At 40.6% G+C, this 27170-nt stretch overlaps 1 protein-coding gene and 1 long non-coding RNA gene across 11 annotated transcripts in view; one reads left to right on the top strand and one right to left on the bottom strand.

The window, feature by feature from the left end:
* Nucleotides 1-26631, bottom strand: part of WDR47 (WD repeat domain 47) — a 50528-nt gene extending 23897 nt beyond the window's left edge. The window contains exons 1-8 of one of the 6 annotated variants that reach the window (XM_039484332.1): nt 26101-26330; nt 24673-24828; nt 14594-14760; nt 12393-12476; nt 11727-11811; nt 8081-8883; nt 4802-4928; nt 1887-2065 (exon numbers count right to left, since the gene is read on the bottom strand). In XM_039484332.1, the coding sequence (XP_039340266.1) occupies nt 1887-2065; nt 4802-4928; nt 8081-8883; nt 11727-11811; nt 12393-12476; nt 14594-14751 (1436 nt within the window). In that variant the 5' untranslated portion in view covers nt 14752-14760; nt 24673-24828; nt 26101-26330. Of the gene's footprint in view, nt 1-1886; nt 2066-4801; nt 4929-8080; nt 8884-11726; nt 11812-12392; nt 12477-14593; nt 14761-24672; nt 24829-26100; nt 26334-26612 lie in introns of those variants that run through there. The other 5 variants (XM_039484333.1, XM_039484334.1, XM_039484331.1 and 2 more) reach the window with 5 other exon arrangements.
* The window catches only part of LOC120370129, a 37621-nt gene continuing 36864 nt past the window's right edge, over nt 26414-27170 (top strand). For all 5 annotated transcript variants that reach the window (XR_005583636.1, XR_005583634.1, XR_005583632.1 and 2 more), the window contains exon 1: nt 26414-26795. This is a non-coding gene — a long non-coding RNA (uncharacterized LOC120370129). The remainder of the gene's footprint in view (nt 26796-27170) is intronic.

Genomic DNA, 27170 nt, shown 5'->3' with positions numbered 1-27170 from the left:
ACCTCCCACCCCGCCATAAAGGTCTCCCCCTTGCTCTCACAGAGATTGTGGAGCACACAGCAAGCAGCAATAACAATGGAGATATTGGTTTCGCTGAGATCCGAGCGAGTCAGTAAGCTCCTCCATCTCCCCTTGAGACGTCCGAAAGCACACTCCACCACCATTCTGCACTTGCTCAGCCGGTAGTTGAAGAGTTCCTTGTCACTGTCCAAGGCGCCTGTATAGGGCTTCATGAGCCAGGGCATTAGCGAGTAGGCTGGGTCCCCGAGGATCACTGTAGGCATCTGCACATCCCCAACAGTTATTTTGTGGTCCGGGAAGAAACTACCTTCCTGCAGGCGTCTAAACAGACCAGAGTTCCTGAACACACGTGCGTCATGAACCTTGCCCGGCCACCCGACGTTGATGTTGGTAAAGCGTCCCCTATGGTCCACCAGTGTTTGCAGCACCATTGAAAAGTAGCCCTTTCGGTTTATATACTGGCTGGCCTGGTGAGCCGGTCCCAGGATAGGGATGTGAGTTCCATCTATAGCCCCACCGCAGTTTGGGAATCCCATCACGGCGAAGCCAGCTATGATGACCTGGACGTTTCCCAGGGTCACTTCCTTTGAGAGCAGTAGCTCAACGACTGCGTGGGCTACTTGCATCACAGCAAGCCCCACGGTAGATTTGCCCATGCCAAAGTGGTTTGCTACTGACCGGTAGCTGTCTGGCGTGGCAAGTTTCCAGAGGGCTATGGCCACTCGCTTCTGCACAGTCAGGGCTGCTCGCATCCGGGTGTCCTTGCGCTTCAGGGCAGGGGACAGCAAGTCACACAGTTCAAGGAAAGTGCCCTTACGCATGCGGAAGTTTCGCAGCCACTGTGATTCATCCCAGACCTGCAGCACTATGCGGTCCCACCAGTCCGTGCTTGTTTCCCGGGCCCAGAATCGCTGTTCCATAGCATGAACATGACCCATTGCCACCATGATCTCCACGGCGCGGCGTACCATGCTTTCTGAGAGGTCTGTGCCACTCTGTGACTTCATGTCCTCACCGCGCTGCCGTTGCCTCCTCGCCCGATTTCTCAGCATCTGACTGTTGAAGAGGCGTACAATAAGGTGCGAGGAGTTGACAACGGCCATAAGTGCAGCGATGATCGCAGCAGGCTCCATGATCGCAGTGGAGTGCTGTGGCGTCCGCGCTGTCACTAACAGGAAAAGTGCGCGAACTGATTTCCCGCCGGCGGGAGTGACGGTTGAATGCTGACAGTTACCCAAGACCACCCTCGACACAGTTTTCCCCCCAGCATGCATTGGGGGGAAATCCCAGAATTCCAATGGGCAGCGGGGAGTGCGGGAACTGTGGGATAGCTTCCCACAGTGCACCGCTTCCAATTTCGACGCTTGCCCCGTTAGTGTGTACTCACAAAGTCGAATTAGTGTCCTCAGTGTGGACACACAAATTCGACTTTGTAAGGTCGATTCTACAAATTCGAATTAACTTATATCGAACTAATCTGGTAGTGTAGACATACCCTTAGTAATGAATTGTCTAATTATAAGCCAATATGGAGAAAAGCTCTCCCAATTACAGGGTTATCTTAGTATAAAACATTTAAAGAGAGACCACAAACAACTTCAAATATCTGTATACAAGTTCATTGCTATTTCACTAAATTGTTTAGTGAGTTATTTTTCATTCCTGTTCATGATGGAGTTTATTAATCCGAAAAATTTATTGGCAAACATAATTTTAGCCCAGAAAGTTATTTTTGGGTACATCTGCAAAAAGAGTAATTCCATATTTGGCATTCTGAATATCTAAGCAGATTAGGATCTTGGGGGGCAATTTTGTACTGAAGAGCATAAAATGACATATCAGTGGAACAGTCAACTAAAGCCAACCTGTTCAGAAACTGTTCAGTAAGATTCTGTTGCTGGTCTGTCCCATCTTCCTGGTTTACTCCTCCTTCAAGCAACATTTGCTGATACAGTTGTCGTTGTTGCTCCTTCTGTTCTAAATGCTGTTGGTAACGTAATCTTTGTCTATAATATTCTTGAAACTGCTCTGCTGAATCACGGAGCTTAACAAAATAAGGATTATTTGGGTTAGACACAATTAGGCTTAAAAGGATTAGAATTTTAATAGTAAATGTTGGTAAAGGTCCAACAATTTTGTACACACAAAATCAACAATTTTTTTTATCAATAATTATCAAAATGTACAGATCGTCAAAGAAAGAAAATGCTCCTTGAGAACAGTTTGATTTAAGGATGTTTGCTTTGTATATTTTGACATGTGATGTTGACAGTTTGTGCTTTAATGGTTATAAAGCTTTAATTTTTTGAATCTGGCTTTGTAGGACTGAAGAATGAAAGTGGTTTTGTCACTATAGTAAGCAAGTAAAACTGAATACATATAAGAAATTTATCTACTGCTTAAAGATGCTATTTCTGCAATCAGTTTTTAGAGCAGATTTTTACTTTAGTAATACAAGCAAAAAGCTATAGCAATCCTATGGGACAAAATTTAAACACTGGAATACCACAATTTAAGGTAAAAAAAATTACTCAGCAGCAGAAAAAAAAAGATTATTTCATTCTCTTTTTTTCAGAAGTATTACAAAGTAGGACTTCTTTTGTCAACTAATATGTACACTTACATGAAACCCAAAGCAAAACACCCTCATAATCCTTGAAATTGTAGATTAGAAGGAGCTGTTTTAGGACAACTAGACAAGCTGGTGGATCTTCTATTGATACAATAGGAACAAGAATCTGTACCTTGTACAATTAGTGTCATGGAACACAGAATCATACTGCAAAGTCTAAACCTTGTTTTCTTTTTTAAAAAAAGTTTCTAATAGTTGTTAGTAAAACACTGTTGTATCCAGCAATGCAAGGGTGTCACCACAAACCTACAAACAGCTTAAAATAAAAGTTTTGAAAGATGTGAACTATCCCCACTCACCTAATCAAGAGGTTAACTGTGATGTATGAGTTAAGTACAAATGGAAACAATGTTGTCTACCACCACCTGACCCAGTCACCCTTTCTGGACAGATCCCAGTCAACTGTGATTTAGATTCAACTGCTGAATCCCACGTGCTTCTAAGCCCCCTGGGTGTGGGCAGTAACCAATCACTGTTCCTAGTTTTGGGTCTCAAGCACATTTACAGATGCAGCTCCCATCTCTGGCATCCTTCTTGAGCACTGGGATCCTACAATCTGTCTGCCTAGACCCAGAACCAGTGCTATAGCCCTCTCGAGCCCCCATTTGGTAAGGGATTTCTCCAGAGTCCACGGAGTTGTGGGAACTGTGATTTCTAGATTAACCACTTCAGGGAAACCCAGCAGTAAAGTTAGGAACACAGGCTTAGCAAAGGAATTCCTTAACCACAATCATTTTATTTTTTTTAAAAAGCTGAAGAAGTTTTCCATAGATCCATAACAGTCCTCAACGCAACCTTCCCTTCTGATCTCACCTTGCCTGCGAGTCCTGGTTTTGGTTAGCATCTTTACGTGAGGCAGTGTTTCTTTTGCCTGTTTTATTTACACAATGAGGAAGAAGTGGCCACTTGCTGAGAAAAGAGCCTCCTTTTAAAGTCTCTGTCCATATGCACAGCTCTAGCTCCTCCGCTACATCATTCTAGTAGGGAAGAGTCATTCAGTGCTGATGGCTCTTGATAGCTTAGTCTTCTTTGAGGTGTCCCACACCCTAGCACGTGCACATAATGTCTCAAGTAGACTAACCTTGTCAAGATTAGACTGATTTTCAACACTACCTGATTATGTCTTCATCCAGCATGAAGGTTACAATACAGAGTTAAGGTGAGAGTGAAAGTTACAATCACCAAGTGGTGTTCTCAGAACAAAATGGGGTTCACAATTTGACCCAGATATGTCCCCAATCGGTCACTATTTCAGTACCAGTAATTGTAACACAAATATCCAGCAAACACTGCAATCCATTGTTGTTGAATAAAGAGGTCGATATTTGGGTGGTGGAAAGTGAAGGCAACTCTGTTCAGTGGGAAGCACTAAAGCCAACAACTCTCATTTCACTTCACTCTGCTGCTGCTGCTTGGAGAAGCCTTGGTGAAAAGCCCATGAACCTCCCTTGTGATCCTGCTTAACACTTTCAGATTCTGACTGCTAGGTTTAGTTCCCTGGTCATCTGATAAGTTTTTCAAGCGCTACAGTACCTTTCTGAAAGCTTACAGAAACAAAAAAGTTGGGCAACTTAAATCTGATTTACTTTCTAACAAATACAGTTAACAAGGCTTCTGTTATTCATCATGAATATATCTTTATATTCTGAATTGGATAGTCCACTCAATAGGGTGTACATAATTGTAATTTCTTAGTTGTCACAAGGAAGACATATACAAAATGTTAACACTACATCCCACAAAACAACCAACTGCAGGTAAGTTCTATATTGGATTCCTTATTTACCAAACAGAAAAGTAAGTTACAAAAATGGTTCATTCTTAGATCAGAATATTCTAATCATTATGCTAACTTTGTATACTGCACAATATTTTAAAATATACAGTAGTTTTTGTTACATTTGAGTTAAGAACACATTTACCTGCTGCATCATCCAGTTGTATGACAGCAAAAGTTTGTCTAATGGAAAGGCAATGAGATATATTATATCTTATGTTGCAAGTATCTTACTTAGAGCAAAACAAGATTCAAAAGCATCTGTGTCATATACATGGATGAAGTTCCCATCATAGCAGGCAAATTGTTATGCAATTTATCAGAGCAGGAAGCTCAAAAGGCCTTTTTATATGGAAATCATCAAACATTACCTCATTTTTTTCTGGTTTGGCTGGTCCTTGATTCTGTGCTCCATTTACTGGCTCATTTTCTGGAACTGAACTCTGGCACATGGTCTCACTGCCAATGGAATGCTGCGGCTCCACAGGAGTATCACTTCTTTCAGTGATATGGAAAAGAGAAGAGTTTTATTTGTGAAATCTGACTAATAGAAAATCCTCTAATAAGCAAAAAAATATATATTTATAGAATAAATCCTGAAATGATTATGTACAGAGCACCCCATTATATGAAGCCCAAAGATATTACTGGCAGAGCAGACAAAAATATCCCATTTTAACCTATTACACTAACAGTTGCTAGCCCTAAAAATAGAGGTAATGTACTTTGTTCTCAGATTTTTCCAAAAAACCTTATATTTTGGAAGTCTCATTGTGCTTTTATTTTCTATTTTTATGCCTTCCATGAAAAGCTGTCCATTCCTCCAACAATCTAAAACACCATCAACAAATTACTCAAGCTATTTGTTAAATTTGCAGCTCTCTCCCACTTTCGAGGAACACTAATTACATCTGGTGGCTTCTCCCACTGTTCCCTAAAATTCTAGGAAGGGAGGAAGCCTACATTTGTCAGAAGGCACCTCCGCAACTGCCTCCAATTCTGTACAGGATAATATTTCTTTAAGCTACATTTAAATGACATTCAACATTGGGAACCTAGAAAATTCCTGTTTTAGCTATAGCTATATAGGAAAAAGACTACAACTAAAATCTGTTCTCACTTAATGTGCTTTATAGGGACTTACAAAATTAGGTAAGAAATATTTCCACATGGAATTATTTTAGAAAACATTTCAGTAGCCAGTAAATATGCAGAATACATTAGAAAATGTTGGATTCTTTAAAGAGTACTCTAACCTGACAAAATTGCAAATACTTAATGGTTTGGAGCAGCGATTTGTTGAAATTATTTTTGAGTTACTGGTGTATGTGTGCATTAGCAAAAACAATTTAATCTGATTAATAGACATTTAAAGATCTTCCTTTTGTCTACTGAACACAAGAAGAAATATCTCCTTTACAGTTAGTAAAGTAAAATAAGGAGTGCTGAGCTCTTGTGAAAAATGCCAAGAGCTCCCACTCTTGAAAATCTGGTCAGTTAAATTAGGTACCTAAATGGAAGCTGAACTCTTTTGAAAAATCTAACCTCAACTGCGGGTTCTGAAAATTTTTGAATGTTTAGCCCTCAGCCTACTTCCAGGTTCCATGAGGTATGAGAACTATATTTAATAAAAAAATACAAGATTTTCATATTAGTTATCTGTTACATTTTACATCGAATCAAAAGCCTGATCCTGTAAATCCCTGTACAAAGCGTTTGCAAAATAGTGCAAAGATAGTTCATGCTAATTATTGCGATCTATAGCCAGAAGTATAATTCACGTAATAAATTCATTATGTATAGAATCAATGAGAGCAGCATATTAAAATAGAAAAATGGAAGTTATTCAAGTATGAAATCGTTAGTAAAATATTTCACATTCTAGGACCAGTTTTAAAACATAGGGATATGGCAGATGCCCAAATGCAAAGCTTTAGATATACAGGTGACCATATTTGGAAAAGTATTCAAATTTTGCTAAGGCTACACTACACACTGCTGGTAGTGGCAGGTAGGCTATATGTAGCTACATGTAGCAGTGAAAAGAATGATGCATCCATGCTGTGGTGTGGAGCTACACATCAGTGAAAGGCTATGGCAGGGGAGAGGCAGTGGGGAGACGTTTCTGCAGCTCCCTGATGGCAAGCATTTCACTGAGTCCAGGAAAAGCTCTGGCAGGCATTGGCAGTGGCGAAAGGCTCAGCCTTTCCCCACTACCGGAGCCTTTCCCTATGGCAGGGGAAGGCTCCAGCAGCGGGGAGGGAGCAGAGCCTTCCCCTGCTCTACTTGCCTAAGCCATACCTCACCATCTACACTGCTATTTATCCCCATGCTAGAGGAGCGATCAGAGTATGTACACTGCATGCTGCTGAAAGAAGTGTGCAGTATAGACGTATTCTAAACATCTGAAACAGATTTACTGTGCAAGTTTTAAGAGCACTATGTATATAAAATTTAGAGTTCATAAGCCATAAACCCTGATTTTAATAAAGATTAGAAAAGGAAAAAGTTTCATATCATGAAGGTACAGGGGGCGGGGGGAGCAGGTTTCCGTAAGAATTTTAATTCTTAAAATGAGAAAAATCAGTTTTGCATACTACTGTGTACTAACACAAAGTATTAACTAATTCCTATAGCCATCATAACCTGATTAGCTGGAATTTAAATAGAAATATAGGGAAGCAAATCTGAAAGTCTTGCTGAGATTATGTTTGAAGATCAATTAGATCAATAATTGAAGATCAATATATCTAAGTGCAACTGTGGTTATAGCTGCACAAGTCTCTAATATTGGTGAATTTTTTTAAGGCTCTGCTCCTGCAGATTTACCCATGGGCACAGTTCCACTGACTTCAATGAGATTACTCATGAATACCAAGTTTAACATTTACTTAATTCTCTGCAGGATCAGGACCTAAATTTGCAATGATAGTGCCATCCTGTGGACATTCCATTTATCTACAAGGAAGTGTGGAGACAGGGTTATTACATAGGTGAGAGAAAAGAAAAAAAAAACCAGAGTTTAGGAATTCTCCAAGACAGACACTGAATCTAGTTTCATTTGCTACATTGCTGATGCAATCATTTAAAAAAAAATTCACAGAAACCTCAGAATTTCTGCTTTTTCAAGAATACAAAGAGTTGGAATACTGTTATTTACAGTTCGATAAAAGGCATTCAGAATACTTTAAATCAACCATTGAAATATTTTACACTTCCAATGCATGCCACTATATACCTGCATACATAGTAAGTTCCAATAAGAACTTCAGTAACTAGAATCTAGTGTATATTCGGTTTTAGATTTAAGCCAGAACTTCATCTTTCTGCAACATTTTGGGTAAACTATAGATGGGCTTGAATAAAAGCTTCAGATTGAACATCCCTGAACTTTGGGGAAGATTGAATTAAAATTTTGTCAGGCTCACACCCATTTTTAGTTTAAAAGTCAAATTTTTTAGGGGCTTGAGGAGAGAAAAAAGAAACAGTTTGAACTGCAATAGGATTTACGCATCCAACTTTAATCACCATTAATGTAAATCACAAGTGCACCTAGAAGAACATAACCCTATATGTTTAGCATGGTCAGTTACTCTTCAGTATTTACAACTCTCTCTTTTACAAAAAATGTGGAGTTAAATGAAACTTACCGCTCAGGTGACTCTTCATAAATGCTATGGCAATCTGTATTTTCAAGCATGAGACTTCTGCTAAGATTCTGCACTCCTGGGTAATGGAAATTGGCAAAGGAGTGTGACATTGGAGAGGTTTTATTTCCAAGGTCTGTGACTCGCTTATCATGATTAGTTAATCCACATGACAGCCCATCTAAGGCAGGGTTTAAGGAACGAGTCATGTAAGCATCAGCTGACTGAGGCCGTCTCATTGGGGATGATGGGTAAGGAGAAAGTTTGCTGATAAGAGGTGTCAAAAGATCAGCATATGCAGCTTTCGTGGGCTTCAAGAGTTTATCAACATGAATATTAAGCATCTTTTGTTCAAAAGCACAGGAGAAAACAGAAGCTGGAAGATTCTGAAGCCATGACAATAAACTCAGGTCCAAGTCATCACACCCATTACCACACAAAAGATCAATGCCAAGCAATACTTCACTCTCTGTAATTTCTTCTCCTGTTGCTTTACTCTGACAGAATTCCACACAACATTCATAAAGCAATCCCTTCATTACGAGCTGAAATAAACGATTATTACTTGCTTTGAAACCAGCCTCACTCAGTTTCCTGTCGGCAGGAATAAACTCTGCAACCATGATGCAAGCTTCTTCGAAGCAGTGAACTCGTGCAGTACTAGGATTCCAGTCTTTGAATTCTGCATGGTTGGTTAGACGGGGCAATGTAAGTAACAAACACAGTTTACTATAGTCTTCTTTAGAAGGACAATATTCTTCCAGGGCATGTAGGCACTGTACAGCCTCTTGCATTGTAAACTCCAGCTATAGAAGAAATAATAAATACAAACAGGACACGGTTGACTTTAGTTACCAATTTCTTCTTCTACTACAAGCACAGCTAGCTGCAGAAGGATAACATGCATTAGGATTTCCCTCATTTTTCCTTTGCTGTTACTATAGTTTTCATTTTAATTACGCTAGTGTACATGGAGTCTGCAACAGATTTCATGTCAGCAGTTTTAAGACCAAATTCTTCTTAAGGGACTCCAATTTCAAATCACTTGATCAATACAATGAAGGTCATGCTGATGTGGCTGTTTTCATAGAAGCCACTATGTGTTTTAAGCTCTCAGAATTTTAATATCTGTAACTAAACAAATTTGCTACAACTGTAGGTTGAAAAGGCATTTCCAGTTTAGGAGTCAAATTCTCTTTTCAGAGCCATAAAGAGGAGAAACTCCATTTAAGGTAGAATATCAAACTGGTGTAAGAGAATCAAGTCCTAAGTTTCTGTAATTTTCAGTCACTGGAAACTCTGAGAAAGTTACTTTTTGTGTTGAAGTTTTTCTATGCTTATTCTCAGACTATACGTGATCTGTATGCGTAAAAACAAGCGATGAAAATCTCCACAGCTCTTTGCAGATCACATATTCAATACATACAGATGTGTTTGATTAATTTTCAACAAATTCTAAACCAGAAGGCAAGCTTAAATGCAACACTAAAATTGAGATGTTAGCTGCAGAAAATGGAAAAACTTTGAAGTTCCCACCAACTTTTCCTCCTTTCATGTGCATTATGATTAGGGTGACCAGATAGCAAGTGTGAAAAATCAGACCAGGGAGTGGGGGGGGGGGGAGGGGTAATAGGCACCTATATAAGACAAAGACCCAAATATCGGGACTGCCCCTATAAAATTGGGACATCTGGTCACCCTAATTATGATGACTTTTCATTAACCTATCATACAACAATATTCAGCATGCAAAATATCAAGAAATTGCACCTTTTTCTATAGTGTTCTCCAGTAAGATTATGTAAATTCTATGACTAGAGTGCTATATGTTTTAACTACGTCCTTCTTCTAACCTTAAATTTGGAACTTTGTAGTGCTCTCTGCATGCGGTCAGGTAAAGACCCTGCCGTAGAATATATGGCAATGGGATGGAGAATTAAAGTCACCAAAGCAACGATAATTTTTTATTTGAGCAACTAATATTTTTGTTTGTAACATATTTGTATGTAAAAGATTCATAATGCTTTTGTACTTGTAATTTAAATGTTCATATATGAGCAATATAAAGTAAAATACTTTACAATGAATGAGCCACAGCCTATAAGCCTATTCATGCTACAGCTCTGGTTACCATTTAAAACCTTTTGAACACTAAAAACCTTATTCATAACTCCTCCTCCTTGCTTTTCACACATTCAATGAACTCAATTCCCTGTGACATCATTTATTCTCTATTAGCAAAGGAACACTGAACAGCATTGCATCTTTGTCTATAAAAGCTGCCACAGGCAAGGTGCACTGAAGAATTTAAATTGCACACTAATATCTGAATGGTCAATTTGAGCTTGAAACTGGAAGTCTAATTGACAGGTTCAGGTTCCATAACACTTCAAAAATATTAATCAAAGTTTCCTCTTTTAGGAGATAATGAAAACAAGTAAATATATTTAGGGAGCCTAATAAGATTATTAAATATATTTACATATTCCAAGTTGTTATTCTACAACAGAATGCTAGATGGTCCAATGGGTAGAGGTAAAAACTAACCTTTCACCTCTGAAGTCCTCTGTTAGGTCATAAGCATACACTAATTTAGAGGTTTCAGTTTAGTTTTGCGTATTTGCCAATGTCATGCAAACACTGCACTGTTTGGCACAACTGGATCAAGTAATGGCAAGGGCATTTTAAGGCCAATTTGACGTGCACAGTTAGAATTACATGGGCAAAAACTGCCCAGTATCTATCCAATACTATTCCCAACTGTAGTCCTTCACTTTCAGAAAAAAGGTTGGTGGTTCTTATGTTATACATGAGAACTTTTAGCTAAACAAATGACCAGGTCCGGTGTAACAGGGTGCTGGCCTAAGAGGCACTGAACCAGCCCATTAGCTCAGAACCTGCTAGCACAGCTCCCATCAAGGGGAAATGATTGGAGCTGGCAGGGTGTGGCTCATTAAAGGAGCCTAAGAGTAATCACCTGTAAGCATGCTGGGGAGAAGGCCTATAAAGCTGGCAGGAAGGAAGTGGAAAGGGGGCGGGGGAAGGAACAGGAGAAGTAAGGAGTGAGGAACTGCTGCTTCTAGCTAGCAACAGGAACTAGCTGTCCCCCGAATGGCTACCTACCTCCTATTGAATTGTACAGAGTTGTATATAGATGGTGGTGGGAACGAACACAGGGAAATAAAGGAACACTGGGTTTTGCAACGCAAGAGGCCTCCAGCTGATTTGTACTGCGAGAGACAAGGCGCTTGTCTAAAGTCGGCTTTAGGCACTGCGGGGTCTGATTCGAAAGAGCTGCCGCCAAAGACAGTGGTGGGACTTCGGCGGCAGCTCAACTGGCTGCCGGTGCCTTCGGCGGCCTGCTGATGCAGGGTCCTTCTTCCGCAGCAGCGATTGAGCTGCCGCCGAAGACAGCGGCAGGACTTCGGCAGCAGCTCGTCGGTGGAGGGTCCTTACGGATGTTGCAGGGCCCTCTTAGGGGCGCGGGGCCCGATTTGGGGGAAATCGGGTGAATCGCCCTAAAGCCAGCCCTGCAAATACTACCATAAATCTTCAGGAACAACAATACAGTACTATGGACTTCCATAATGTCTAATCAATAAGAGGATCTTAAAGCATTTCATTAATGTAGCCAAGTATAAAAACTTACATGCTGAGGCTCATCTTCTGCTGACATTGCATTGTTCACACATAAGGCTTCTAAAAATTTCTGTTTCAGTATAATATAGCGAAACCTGCATGTAAGAAGTGAAGTATAAGACACTAAAGATCTTAAAGCAGTAGCTAAGTAGTACATGCCATAGATAACTGCAGCTGCAAAGCTTTTGCTCTCAAAATGTAACAAGCCAAGCAATACAAGAATTGGTTATTTGCAGAAAAGATGTCTTTTTCCAATGATTTACTTCCAGAAATATTACGTTAAAATAATTGCTGGTTCATAAAAGAAAGATCCACAGCTAGTCTCCTCCTTTCTTGAATACTCGAGTTACTCTGATGTGATCTCAAAGAAAATACATTTTAATTTTTTAAAATTGAGCACAATTCTTAAAGTATAAAAATTTTTAACCAGGCCAAGACATGTTATAGAATACTTTAAAGTCTGTAGTAAGTTCTAAAATACTTTCAAATAATTTTATACTGGATGTATAGATTGAAAAATAATCCATAAAGCCATACAACAGAAATTGTAAACTATTGTTCTCAGATTCAGTAGTTATAGTTTATTTTTCTAAAAACCTGAAAAAGTCTTATTCCAGAGATTTTCCACCTCACCATATGACTTATGATGCTACTACCTCAGAGTTAATAATTTTACCTTTTCTTGTCAAATTTTTCCATACATTCAAGAGGCTGAATGAACTGAAGAACCTCATCCCACTGTCCATCAAGGATCAACTGTCTATACAAAAAGAAAGTCACTCATTTTATTTAGCTGGACATTTTTTACTTAACATTTTTACAAATGTAATTTACATACAGCTTGATGTCCAGCTGACCAGCGAGCTTTGTAAAGTTAATGCTTTGCAAAGCAGATAAGATCAGATTTAAACAGAGATAAACGTGTAACCTAAATCCTTTCTCAATATTGTCTCTGTAGCTACATACTCTAACACCAAGAGGACAAATGGTAGATATGTATGTATTCGTGAGGAGGTACAAGAGTATCTCTTCAGGTATCTGCTGCTTTTTATGTTTTTAGGGATTTCTTCCAAGATGCTTCATTCTTTCTCCACAAGTAAGATTTTAAAATGTCACAATTCAAAACATGACTGAAGACATCCTGAAAAATACTGTAAATAAGCCTAAAAGTATTAACTGCCTACAGTGGCTGTGTGTAAACACAGCAGTTGTACAGCAGGTCTCTGCATCTGTTTACAGTATTTACAGTATAGCACAACCAACTGTTCTATTGTGCTAGCCCCTGTACAAACACAAAGTGGACACAATCCCTATGCTAGGGAGCAATGTGTAAGGGGAGCATTTGTGGGAGAGCTTAGTTGGATTCAGGGGCTCAAAACTCCCAGGCAAGCAGAAGAGCCACTACTCCATCCAATAAGCTGGAATAGCAGACACGGCTGCATTTCAGCCTCATCCCCTATTGGGTGGGTAAATACCATTTCTTCATGCCCTCACAGTGTTTTCCTCAGAAAGCCTATTAACTTTGGTAGGGAGAGGAAAACTTCACCTTAGATGAATACTCCTGCTATCACTAAGAATACAGCCAAATTAAGGATGAAGAACCTCAACCCAGATTTTATCAATTTATGTACCTATTTTTCATTATGCTTACTCAGTTTTAGCAGTATGTGCCAAAAACCCACAAGAACATTGTAATTGGGGGTAGGCAAGAAATGATGTTAAGGAGATTTTAAAAGATCACATTTAATGTTATTTAAACATAGATGTATAAATACTTTCCTATGCTTCCGGTAAACTGTAAAATCCCTTAGCTTGTATATTATACACCTCATTTGTGCTTAATGGTTTCATCATGCAAATACCTATTTAATAAATGTGAGACATTAAAAGTCTATTTTTCGTGTCTCTACAGTAGTCACTCTTCCAACTGGAGGGTAACACTATGGGAATGGTGACAGCCTTAAAAGTAGTGCCAGAAGTATAACTATAATACTGGTGAGGGCTGGTCTACACTAGGAAGTTTTTCCAGAAAAACTTGCCTTTTAGCCAGCACAGCAAAAATCCCAACTTAATCACCACAAATGTTAGGTCCATATTAAAACTGGTAGTCAGCCCTATGTTAAGTTTTAGCCTGAGGGAAACTGCTCAAGAACAAGGCTGGAATATCTGTTCAACTACAGATGAACAAAAGAGCCTTGTTGGTCCAAGCTACCAACATCCCCAACCTCACCCTCTCCCTTCCCCCTCACCAACCAAAACAAACAAAAACTCCTCCCTGTATGAACTTATTCTCTACATTTGTTGTAGGGTTTAGTAACCTATCTTCATACTTGTAGCCACCCAGGTCCTTTCAGTAAACATTTTGCTGTACAACATATGCCATCAACCCTGTTTTGGTAAGTAGAGTCCACTTCCACAGTTTGATGTTAGAGAAAATCTGAGCATCTTTTTGAAAGGCAGATTACATCTTCTGGAAAACATTTGATTTAGAGAGCATGTCAATCACACAGTTAGAAGGGACCTCAAAGGTCATATAGTCTAACTCCATGCTAAGATGCAGGATTTGTTGTGTCTGAACTATCCAAGATAGATGGCTCATCAGACATAGTTAACAGAATATTTTATCAAAATATTTTGTTGACATTTTTCATGAGTGTCTCAGGATGTTTTAAAAGTCCACGGACATCCTAAGTGCTTAAATGTTACACCTAGGACAATTTACAATGGAGAAGCAATACTTGAGGAGAGAAAATGGCTATGGCAAAAATGACTCAATGCTTTTCATGGCAGTTAGCAGTCAATTAGTTTGGCTAGTGAACACATGGCCAGCAGATATTAATTAGTTTCTATTGTACTAATTTATATAATAATTTCTACCTCAGAAAAAGCATGTCATCTGAGAACAGGCCATTAATGACTCCACTTTCTTTCTCAAGAGCCAGCATACTGATATGAAGTTTCTTCGAGTTCAGGAAATCTAAGATTAGTTTAATTATTTCAACTTCTTTTACATTCACTGTTTCTTCAGCAGTCATGATGGTAGCCTAGAGAGAAAAAAAAACAAAGTAATATGGTCCATATTTTGTCTTATGCCTTGTCATCAAATGCTGTTGACCAGACATTGCAAATAAATGTTTGTTTTGACAATACTGAATATTGTAGTATTCCAAAATCGGTTAGTGGGATTTAGGAAATCAATCTTACGCACTTGAGTGTGCAGCCATAATTCTGACTTGATCCTGAAACTGTGACTACCCACTTGTACCCTGAGTTCATGAAATGGCCCACAGAAATGAACTGATCAAGAAGTTTTCAGCTATATTTTTACCCTGGAATAACATTTTCATTTGCAAGACTGCAGTCTCTTTCTCTCAGAAAAAGGAAATGCAAGATAACAGAATAGTATTTGAGTATTTAAGGTACGCAGAGATTCTTGTAAGATTTTATAATTATACAAAAGATACATGAAGTACAATTTTGATACATAAAAAGCATTATCTTGATTTTTTTTTTTGCCATTCTGAAACAGCACATGGTAAGTAAGCCAGGACTTCCCATCCTTACTTTGTAAGGAGGCCTATTTCCATTGGAATGTTTTATGTGGAATTTAAATGTCAACATATTTTATTGGGTTTTCCTCCAATGTCAAGACCCCTTCACAGAAGCATAGGCAAGCAATGGCATACATCTCTATTTGGAAATCTGTGATAACTTCCTAGTTTACTGGCTCATTCCTGCAAGACATTAAATGCCTCAGCTCTCTTTGATATCAGTTAGGGGTGAAGGTGCTCAACATCTTGGAAACTCTACTCTAGAACGCTGGCTCCCACACCATGTTCCACTGGGCACTTGCTGGTGGTCTGTTGAAAGCTTGCAGATCACACAGTACCATCTTTTCAGGAGCTCTTCATTGCAAAGAGGAGCCTGGAGCAAGCCGTAAGGGTATATCTACATTGCAGCAGCAACGAGCCTTCCAGCCTGTGGGGCTCGAGCTAGAGCACTAAAAATAGCAATGTCCACATTGCACCTCAGGCACAAAAGCCCACACGACCCCCTGGATCTCTGTCGAGTCTCTGCAAAAGCCTCAACACCCAGACTACTATTTTCAGTGTGTCAGCTTAAGTCCCACTAGCACAAGTCTATCTAATCAGGCTTGGAGGCTCACTCCCAAGTGTGGTATAGACCAGGGGTTCTCAAACTGTGGATTATGACCCCATTTTAATGGGGTTGCCAAGGCTGGTGTTAGACTTGCTGGGGCCCAGGGCAGAAGCCCAAGCCCAAGCCCCACCGACTCGGGCTGAAGCCTGAGCCCCACCACCCAGAGCTAAGATTACATGCCCCCAGCTCAGGGCAGAAGCCCTTGGGCTTCCGCATTGATACCCCCATGTGGGGCGGTGGAGCTCAGGTGGCGGGGCTTGGTCTTTGGCCCCCCCTCCTGGGGTTGTGTAGTAATTTTTGTTGTCAGAAGGGGGTCATGGTGCAATGAAGTTTCAGAACCACTGGTACAGACATACCCTAAAAGCAGCTGGTAACAAGAGAGGAAAGTGAAGCTACTCTCAAGGACTGAAGCCATCAGTAGGAAAGAATGTCCAGGAAAATGGGACAAGAGAGCCAGGTGGCTAGTCTGCAGAGGACAAGGGGGTGATGAAGAGGAAGAGAAATATGAGTAAGGGAAGAGAAACAATCACAGAGCAAGATGAAAAATGTTGTCTGAAGTTGGGAGGGTTGTACTTTTTTCTCATCCTTTCAAGAATGACAAAAATTACATTAGACATATCTAAAATATACACTTTTCTAATATTACTTTTCTACATAAGTAAGTAATTGCAATGGGATGTTAAATGACTGCTAACGGGAAGAGATGTGGTTCCCAAATCAAATTCAAGATGGGGTGCATAGTCTAGAGGTCCTCCATTTAGGGGCAGGTAATTAGTAATCTACTTTCAATTTGGAAAGTATTGAAAATAGTAATAAAAAAAAGAAAGAGATAGAAATAAAGAGAAGTTTGCCATATCAAGTTTAAATAATCAGTTTAGCTTGATTTTCCAAGTAAAATGTGTTATGAGGGATTAGTGAACAGAAGAACTATTTACTAGGCACAGTCAAGAGGAAAAATGAAAGAATAAATACTTGAATCTGAAAGTTCTCATTGCTTACAGTAAACTTATCTGTTAGAATTCAGCAGCATATGAGAACTCAGACTTTTTTTTAATATTATACCAGTTAAATCATAGCATTTTTCCATATTCCTCCTTTAGCTGTAGGCCAGTTTTCTTTAATTGTTTTTCCCCCCAGAACACTTGACTGGAAAATTATTTAGTTAGAGCAGCCTCGTTTATTTTGGAGCAGTGTACATTTGACTGTGCCAGCTAGAATAGCCTGCCTTCTGTTAATATGACTAGTTTTAATTCATGTTTTAGTCACAAAAGGCTCTAGTCATCATTAAATATTCTAGTGGCTCCAATGGCAGGCACAACCATTATTTGGGCCTATGCTCTCAGCTAGCAATTTGTTTTTCTATTTAAGAGTCAACTGGCTCACAAGACATTTTATATGAATAATTACTCCTGGGAAAATTCTGCATCCCTTCACTTGCACAGAATTCATGTCCCCCACAGATTTATTTGCTTCCCCTCAGAAAAATGATTTCTGATGGGGGGAGCAAAGGAAAGCCAGAAGAGCAGTCACACTCCTCTCCCTGGAAGCACAGACAGGTCTGTTTGGGAACCCGGAGAAGCCAATAGAGACATAAATAACCACCGGGTGTGTGTGAAGTGGTGGGCAGTCATGCGTGAGAGAGAGAGACACACACACACACAGACTCTGTCCCTCTCGCTCACTATTCCCGGCATGCTCAGCCTGGAGGGGAAGGACTTCAGGGTGTGTCTGAGGAGGTAAGCGTGGCACAGGCAGTCCCCTCAGGCAGAGCAGAACGTAGTAGCCTGCCCGCTTAGTGAATTGTTCCCATTGTCTTTGTGAATTCCCCCGGGAGTATAAAACAGATGTAAAAATTTTTATGCTCCTTTACATGGCAAAAGTGGTGTAAAGGACAGTATAGCCTTATAAATGCTCATGGTGCTTTAGTGATTAGAACTGGTCTAAATTTTTGGACTGACAAAATTTCTTGTCAAAATTTGCTCCGTGAACTGTTTGTTACTGATCTTTCTGGCAATGGTCAGTAGCCAATATAAATTGTGAGTTTGGTTCCCCAGCCCTCACTTGCTCTTCAGTTGCCTATCATGTAACACTGAGCAAATGGCTGCATATATCTGTTGACTAATAATAATAAAAGATCAAACCTAGCTACATTACTATTAGGCAAGGCGGTTTGGGGATTTCCTCCAATGCTCCCCACTTCCATTCTCTAGCTATTGTATTGTAGTTTAAATAAATTACCTAAATAATTGAAACCAGTGTGATTAAACTGCATTATTTTGACAAATTAAAATATTGTGTGCAGAATTTTTAATTTTTTGGCACAGAATTTCCCCAGGAGTAAAATAATGAAAAGAAACAGAGTTACATAGTTTTGTGTTTGCTTCAAAAAGCTGTTGGGTGGTGAGATGTCATTCCCTCCCTAATGCCAACAGATGCTCTTCTTTCATCATTTTTCCAATTCTCTTTCTACAACTGGGGAAGGTTTTTTTTTGATCCTAGACGATCATCCAGTCATATCTTTTAGAGGGAAGGAGGAAACTAACAACCATATCAGAACATATACTGTAATATTGAAGTGTCAACACCTTGATCCCCAACCTCATCTTCTGAAGTAGGTCTCTAGACTTCACATTTGCCTTTTATTATGTTTTATGATATTATGGTTTTTATTGAACTTCAAATAATTTCATAGCAGACAGGTAAAACTAGTACTCCACCTGAAAAGGAGTCTCTTCAGTAGGATATTACTAGTATAGTTCATGCAGAATAAGACCTCTAACTGAGCAATGGAACATTTAGTTTGGACTTCTGTTTGGCTTGGATGGCACCACAGATCAAAGCTAAATAGGAGTACAGGCTCTACATGCCTTCCACGTTTGCATTAAAGTTAAATATTTACACACCTTACTGATGCAGAAACCAATTTGATATACAATACCATTCTTAGAAGTACAATTACATTAAGTGAAAGATCTAACAGCTGTGACAGTAAAAAAAGTTATCAGCACAAAAGACAACCAGCACGTCTCTAAACCAGGAACAGTCCTGCTTCTGCAAAGTTATTCTAGGAGAATTCTATGGCACTGCAACATGTAAAAGCACCACTCATCTTCCACACAGGTAACTTGGATCTTTGAATGCAGGTGTAAAGTTCTACAGCCATACAATTTTTTTAGATCAGGACGACAGAAGAGTATTCATCATGTATACCAGTGGTTCAAACTTTTTTTTTACTGGTGACCCCTTTCAAATAGGAAGCCTCTGAGTGTGATCTCCCTTATGAATTAAAAACACTTTTTTATATCTTTAACACCATTATAAATGCTGAAGGCAAAGCAAGATTGGGGTGGAGGCTGACAGCTCGCGACCCCCCCATGTAGTAACCTTTCAACCCCCTGAGGGTCCTGACCCCCAGTTTGAGAACCCCTGCTGTATACCTTTAGAGATAAGAGAACTAACAATTTCAGTGGACCAACAACAGGTGAGCCCTAATTTGCAAACAAAATTGTCACTGACAACAAAAACAAAAAAGCCACCATATCATAATAAACTAAGCTACTGCATGAGAAATTTACATCTTATTACAATATGCAAAGAGAAAATCTGAGGTTTCATACAATTCTAGTCAGTACTTTCAAGTGTCAATGATTTGGTAAGTGTCTGACACCAAAATGCTTTTATAACTAAAATAAATCAGTCGTAGCTGGAACTAAAATGAGAAGCTCAAAGTATCTTCCTTTTGATCCAGATTCCATTGAAACCAAAAGAAATTTTGCCAGTGACTTCAGTAGAAGCAGGATTAGGCCCAAAACAGTCCAGTCCTGCAAGATGACAGGTATCATCTGTTTCCAGATTCCATGTACTTTCTGCAAGAGTTGGTGTGTGCTCATTTAGTGTTCTTGCCAAATTCCAACATGGATAATTACATTTTGACTACGTACATTCTTCTTGCAATTGAAATAAAGGCCTCAATACAACCCAGGAGATCCTGTACATCTTGGAGGAGAGACCTAAAGATTGTTTATTGATTCATTATCAGTTATGGCAACATTTTTGGGGCCCCATTTAAAAAAAAACTGTCGTGGGACATTGAATTTCTGAGGATGCAACATACTGGGAATTCATTAACATGACTCTGAAGGGACTGACTGAAAATGCAGATGAGAGGGATACTTCACAATTGCTAGTCTAATGGCAATGAGCCAGAAATAAATGGGAGGTCTACTACAGAAAATTTTTCATTTAATTGAAGGTTTTTAAGGGTAACAAGAAAAAACCACTCATATTTAATTCACTCATATGCATTATACAGTCAAGTTAACCTAAGATGCACTGGAACAATGAGCTATAAAGTATGTAATGTGAAAAATCCAGAAGTTTGCACACAGGATCTTGTGAAATGTGTGTTTATATATCAGTTTTTGAAAACATTATAGGTATTAAACACAGAGCAGCAGAAAAACTGATGGTTAGAGCTCAAGCTGCATCTTCAAACCATCCCACTGTGACTCTGTATTGCCAGCACATATGGCACATAACGTCATCAATGATCTGATCAAGCACTAATACTCAAGAATGACTACGCGGCAGCGTTAGAGGTTTAAAATTCCCTTCTTTGCATTTATATCCCAAGCTTTCAGATTTCTGTGCTAGTTTTCCTTTAAAAAATGTAAAACAAAAAAACAAAAACAGAGTATTATAAGTACTGGAAGGGCAACAGAATCCAGAAACATCTATTCTTAGGGGTATAATTTAAACTTAACATTCTACACAGGATGTTTGCCGATAAATGGAACGGTAACTCCAATTGTGCAAACTTGTATCTATGGCCTTTTAGTAGAAGTTACATAAAGAACTTTGTAAGGGAGTTTAAACCCCCCCCCAGATCTGTTCACATTTTAGATAGCAATGCATTTCTAAAATAAAATGTTAGTGCCCTTAGATAATGATCAATGACTGAGGGGCAGTCATACTGGGAATTCATTTAGACTTTTGAAAGTCTAAAACAATGGATGTCTGTACTAGTTCTAAACAACAGTTATTAAGGGATAAAATAGACAATTAAAGAGAACATATTCTTAAATTTTTTTTAAAAAGACACAATATTCACCCCTTAATTTCTGCAAGAAGTTTTAATTTCTGGAATAAAAATATCTCCAATATACTCCTTTTATATTTTTTCATCATATTACACATATTCCCAGAGTCATAAGAAGGTAAGAATGGCCATACTGGGTCAGACCAAAGATCCATCCAGCCCAGTATCCTGTCTACCGATAGTGACCAATGCCAGGTGTTCCAGAGGGAGTGAAACCAACAGGTAATGATCAAGTGATCTCTCTCCTGTCATCCATTTCCACCCTCTGACAAACAGAGGCTAGGGACAATGGTTAATAGCCATTAATGGACTTAACCTCCATGAATTTATCCAGTTTTCTTTTAAACCTTGTTTATAGTCCTAGCCTTCACAACCTCCTCAGGCAAGGAGTTCCACAGGTTGACTGTGTGCTGTGTGAGGAAGCACTTCCTTTTATTTGTTTTAAACCTGCTGCCCATTAATTTCATTTGGTGGCCCCTAGTTCTTATATTATGTGAACAGGTAAATAACTTTCCCTTATTCACTTTCTCCACACCACTCATGATTTTATATACCTCTATCATATCCCCCTTTAGTCTCCTCTTTTCCAAGCTGAAAAGTCCTAGTCTCTTTAATCTCTCCTCATATGGGACCCGTTCCAAACCGCTAATCGTTTTAGTTGCCCTTTTCTGAACCTTTTCTAATGCCAGTATATATTTTTTAAGATGAGGAGACCACATCTGTACGCAGTAGTCTAGATATGGGCGTACCACGGATTTATATAAGGGCAATAAGATATTGTCCGTCTTATCCTCTATCCCTTTTTGAATGATTCCCAACATCCTGTTTGCTTTTTTTGACTGCAGCTGCACACTACGTGGATGTCTGCAGAGAACTATCCATGATGACTCCAAGATCTCTTTCCTGATTAGTTGTAGCTAAATTAGCCCCCATCATATTGTATGTGTTATAGGTTTATTCCCCACTTTGAACTTTAGCGTTCACAAGATGGGGACCTGCATGGACTCCTCTAAACTAAATCCTAGTTTAGATCTGGTAAACTCTGCCACCAGCCAAGTTTTTAGTGTCTGGCACACTCCCTGTTCCCCCAAAACTTTCCCTGGGGAACACAGATCCAAACTCCTTGAATCTCAACACAAAGGCAATAACCTATTTCCCCCACCTCCTTTCCCCCTCCCCTCGCCTAGTCCTTAGGAGAGATACCTTGATTCAAACTCATTGAATCAAACAAAGAGGGATTCACTTTTCCCCCCTCCCCTTCCCCTGAAAATCCAAACAAGGGAAGAAATCAATCAAGTTCTAAAAAGAAAATATTTTATTAAAGAAAAAAAGTACATTATCTCTGTATTACCAGGATGAAAAAATACAGGGTCTAACTTAGAAGCCTGGAGAGGCTCCCCCCCCCCTCCTCCTTTCTCAGAATAATCAAAGTAACAGCAAACAGAAATAAAGATATTTCTTCAGCAAATACACAATTGCAAATGTAGAAATCAATTATAAGACTAAACCGCCTTCTAATACTCACTATACTGAATAGAAGAGAATACTTCAGGAAACCTTGGAGAACTTGAAGAATATGTCTGGCCTCTCTTAGATCCAAAGAGAGAACGGCAATCCAAACAAAGGACACAAACAAAGACTTCCCTCCACAGAGATTTGAAATGATCTTGTCCCTTGATTGGTCCTCTGGTCAGGTGTTCATCAGGTTACTGCTTGTTAACCCTTTACAGGTAAAAGAGACCTTAACCCTTAACTAACTGTTTTATGACAGTATGTATAGTTGGGGTTATTTTTTCCAATGTGCATTACTTTACATTTATCCACATTAAAATGTCATTTGCCACTTTGTTGCCCAATCACTTAGTTTTGTGAGATCTTTTTGAAGTTCTTCACAGTCTGCTTTGGTCTTAACTATCTTGAGCAGTTTAGTATCATCTGCAAACTTTGCCACCTCACTGTTTACCCCTTTCTCCAGATCATTTATGAACAAGTTGAATAGGACTGGCCCTAGGACTGACCCATGGGGAACACCACTAGTTACCCCTCTCCATTCTGAAAATTTACCATTTATTCCTACGCTTTGTTCCCTATCTTTTAACCAGTTCTCAATCCATTAAAGGATCTTCCCTCTTATCCCATGACAACTTAATTTACATAAGAGCCTATGGTGAGGGAACTTGTCAAAGGCTTTCTGGAAATCTAAGTACACTATGTCCACTGGATCCCCCTTGTCCACATGTTTGTTGACCCCTTCAAAGAACTCTAATAGATTAGTAAGACACGATTTCCCTTCACAGAAACCATGCTGACTTTTGCCCAACAATTTATGTTCTTCTATGTGTCTGACAATTTTATTCTTTACTATTGTTTCAACTAATTTTCCCGGTACTGACGTTAGACTTACCAGTCTGTAATTGCCGGGATCACCTCTAGAGCCCTTTTAAAATATTGGTGTTACATTCGCTATCTTCCAGTCATTGGGTACAGAAGCTGATTTAGGGACAGGTTACAAACCAGTTAATAGTTCCGCAATTTCATATTTGAGTTCTTTCAGAACTCTTGGGTGAATGCCACCTGGTCCCGGTGACTTGTTACTGTTAAGTTTATCAACTAATTCCAAAACTTCCTCTAGTGACACTTCAATCTGTGACAATTCCTCAGATTTGTCACCTACAAAGGACAGCTCAGGTTTGGGAATCTCCTTAACATTCTCAGCCATGAAGACTGAAGCAAAGAACTCCTTTAGTTTCTCTGCAATGACTTTGTTGTCTTTCAGTGCTCCTTTTGTATCTTGATCGTCCAGGGGCCCCACTGGTTGTTTAGCAGGCTTCCTGCTTCTGACGTACTTAAAAAATATCTCTACATTTATCTTTGTACACAGAAGAGCAAAATGCATTCAAAAGTCTAGTTTTCCTAACAGATGTAAATAACAAGCTGTAAACCATAAGCCTTTTAAAATGCAGACACTTCTGAAGAGACTCTCTCACAATAACCACCGTTGCAACATGAACAATTTTACAGAAAAGAGCTCCGTAAGTAGTATTAAGGGAAAAAAGAAAAAGTGTTCACTTCTTGGTGTGAAATATTAGACACATTTTTATTCATTCATTCTGGAATAACCTAGCCCCTGATTCTGCAATGATATCTCCATGTGAGCATACGAGTCTGTCCATACAGATATCAGAGGGGTAGCCGTGTTAGTCTGGATCTGTAAAAGCAACAAAGAATCCTGTGGCACCTTATAGACTAACAGACGTTTTGCAGCATGAGCTTTCGTGGGTGAATACCCACTTCTTCGGATGCAAGTATTCACCCACGAAAGCTCATGTTGCAAAACGTCTGTTAGTCTATAAGGTGCCACAGGATTCTTTTTTGCTGTCCATACAGAGAGTTCATTGCAGGATCTGGGCCCAAGTCATTAACTTGTGGCTCCATTTTCACTCTGTCCTCAATAATTCTCAGATGCCCTAAATAAAAGAGGAAATATTTAAAAATTACATTCCATGGGCCAAGTTCTTATCTGAATTAATTCCCATGAAATAGGGATATATAGGGTGGAAATCACTGGAGATCACTTAGCCCTTAGGAACAAGGTAATATAGAAATTCATATAAACTACATTACAATACAGGTACTACAATTTTAATTAAAAAGACAAATCTGTGTATAAGGACGAATTATACGATGCATTTTCCCATACCTGGCCCTCAAATGAACAGCGTTAACTCAATGGCTCAACTTTTTTCCATTCCACTGATCAGTTGTCAAAATAAAGATTCTATCATGCACCACCTTCTCTCTCCACACCCCACTGCTTAGCATCCAAGTGTTTCATATTGGAGCACCTCCTTGTGGTCTGCAAGGCCCAGTTTAGAGAAAAACAATATTACATACTGCATTAAGGTTTAACCCACTATAGTTGATAACTGACTGGCTGATTTCCTTGCTTTTATCATTTCTTTTACAACCTGAATGCTCTCTGTCTTGATTATAAATACACATCATGCAGAGAAGTGTATGATGGATGAAAAAAAAATAGAAAAGGTGAAATTGAACCACATAATACTTGTATGTTGTGATAGAGAGGAAAAAGGAAACAACTTTTACGTAATTTTTTTTTTAAATGGACAAACTAGCTAATGTGTTTTGACTAAGTAGTTGCTGGCACACCTCTTTTACACACTGGCATAGTTCATTCACTTTTTCTCATGTGTATTTAAAAGTATTTTCTCCTTTTTGTTACTCAAAACCCTGAAACAATAAAGGTACTAATGATACAGTATCAAGATACAGAAAATATTTCCAGAATGTTTACTCAGAAGAACTAAGAACATGTACGACTTCAGTGAGATTACTGTACTTAAATATTAAGGTTTAATGCATCATATTTATACATCCCATTTGTCAGCAATACAGGCAAAAAGGAAACCGCATCTTGTTCATGTAAACACAAGTATGCTAAGAGTCGACACATTTTTATGTCCAAGGCACCTAATTATAGAGGACTTGCCCTGTGAACGCTACAACAAAGGGAAATCAGTACTTAGATGCCAGGATCACAACAGAGGAATCGGGCTAGAACCACACTGTCCCCTTGCTATTCACGGGGGAAATGAACCTGGGCGGCAGGCCACAGAACAGGAACACGCACCACATTTAGACTGGAGGACAGCGGGGTCTGGGGCGGGGTAGGAGAGAATGCCAAGATGAACGGGTTTTCGCCAAACCAGCATCAAAGCAGCCAGGCTCTTGTCTCGCCCGGTCCCTTCAGCACCACCCTCCGCTCCACTGTCTGGCAGGAGACCTCCTCCCCTCCTCCCCATGACGGGGGGCCCTGCCCTCCCCTGGGGCTTCCCCCCTTCAGAGCTCCCGCTGTCACCACACCCGCCCCAGACTCTCTTCTACCCCCCACTTCCCTGACAGGCCCGCCGCCTCCCACCCCCAGCTCCTGCTCCCACTCCCCTCCGGTTTGCTCCCTCCCAGACACTCTCCTCCCCCACTGCCTTCTATCACCCTATCTCGGGAGGTGCCAGCCTGGCCCCCGCTCGAAGGGGTCCCCAGCAGGCCGGGACTCTCCCCAGGCAGCCCGGGCCCGGGGCTGCTCCCCCCCACGACGACGCAGACCCACCTGAGGGGAGTCCGGGGGGCCCGGACACACAGATACGCACGGAGCGGATGGGAGGGACGCAAAATGGCGGCGGGTCCCTGGCCCAGGAATAAGGGGGTCCAGTTCGGCGTCTGCCCCGACCCTACGGCTCCGCTTCTGGCTGCTCCGGCTCCCTGACTGCGGTTGTCAAGCGGCTCCGCCAATCGGGGCCCGGCAGCGCCGCTCCTCGGGCCCCTCCCCGCGCCGGGGCGGGGTGACCGCGCAGCCGCCGGAATGGAAACGGGAGACGGGGAGGGGCAGGGCGGCTGCTCCGTGGGGAGGGGACAGGGATGGCGGGGACAGCCGGGGGCGCTGAGGCGGGGCTGAGGCGGCTAGGCGCCCGCCTGGGGCCGTGACAGGAGCGTTGGGCGGGCCCCGGGACCTCCTGGCACCCGCTGCTGGGCCGGACAGAACCGATGGGAAAGGCGAAAAGAAGCGAGAAGGGGGCGAAGCGGGCCCCGTTGCAGGCGACTGCGGTGGGGAAGACGCGTTACCTGCACCCGCGAGCCCCCAGGAGTCCGGATGTTGCGGGTGGAAACACAAGCTCGCCTTGAAGGCAGCTGCGAAAACGGTTCACGTTTTAGGAAAACGCAGAAGGGAAAGTTCTTCTCAAGTGGTCACCCGGCTTGGAGCAGGGAGAGATCGGAGAGCTGTGCAGCCGCAGGAAACTCTGCCGGGTAAATTACTTAATGTGTCTGCCTACGCCTCACCAGCTAGTGAAAGATGGTTCATGTTCCGAAACGGTTTGTGCCACCTTGGCTCTGCCTGGAGTCTGCGCTGCTGCACGGTTCACCTGCCCCTGGCACAAGTCAGAGCATCTCCGTAGCACGGATTGTCACCATGAACATTTCTCATCCCTTTCATTAGTCTGGGTGTGCACCTACCGAGCAGGTTTAGTTAAGCCCAAACTTGTAGTGTATGACTTTAGTGTATCAGAAAGAGGGGCAGGTCTGCAGAGAAGGTTTTGTGGCAAAGGTACTGGACTAGGACTTAAGAACTCTGGATTTTGGTTTTTCAACTCTGCTATAGCTAGTAAGATGTAGCTTTGGGCA

Source organism: Mauremys reevesii, linkage group 8, assembly GCF_016161935.1.
Source record: "Mauremys reevesii isolate NIE-2019 linkage group 8, ASM1616193v1, whole genome shotgun sequence".
NCBI lineage: Eukaryota > Metazoa > Chordata > Testudines > Geoemydidae > Mauremys > Mauremys reevesii.
Note: the sequence above shows the minus strand (reverse complement) of the source record. Positions and strands in the feature narration are given on the sequence as shown.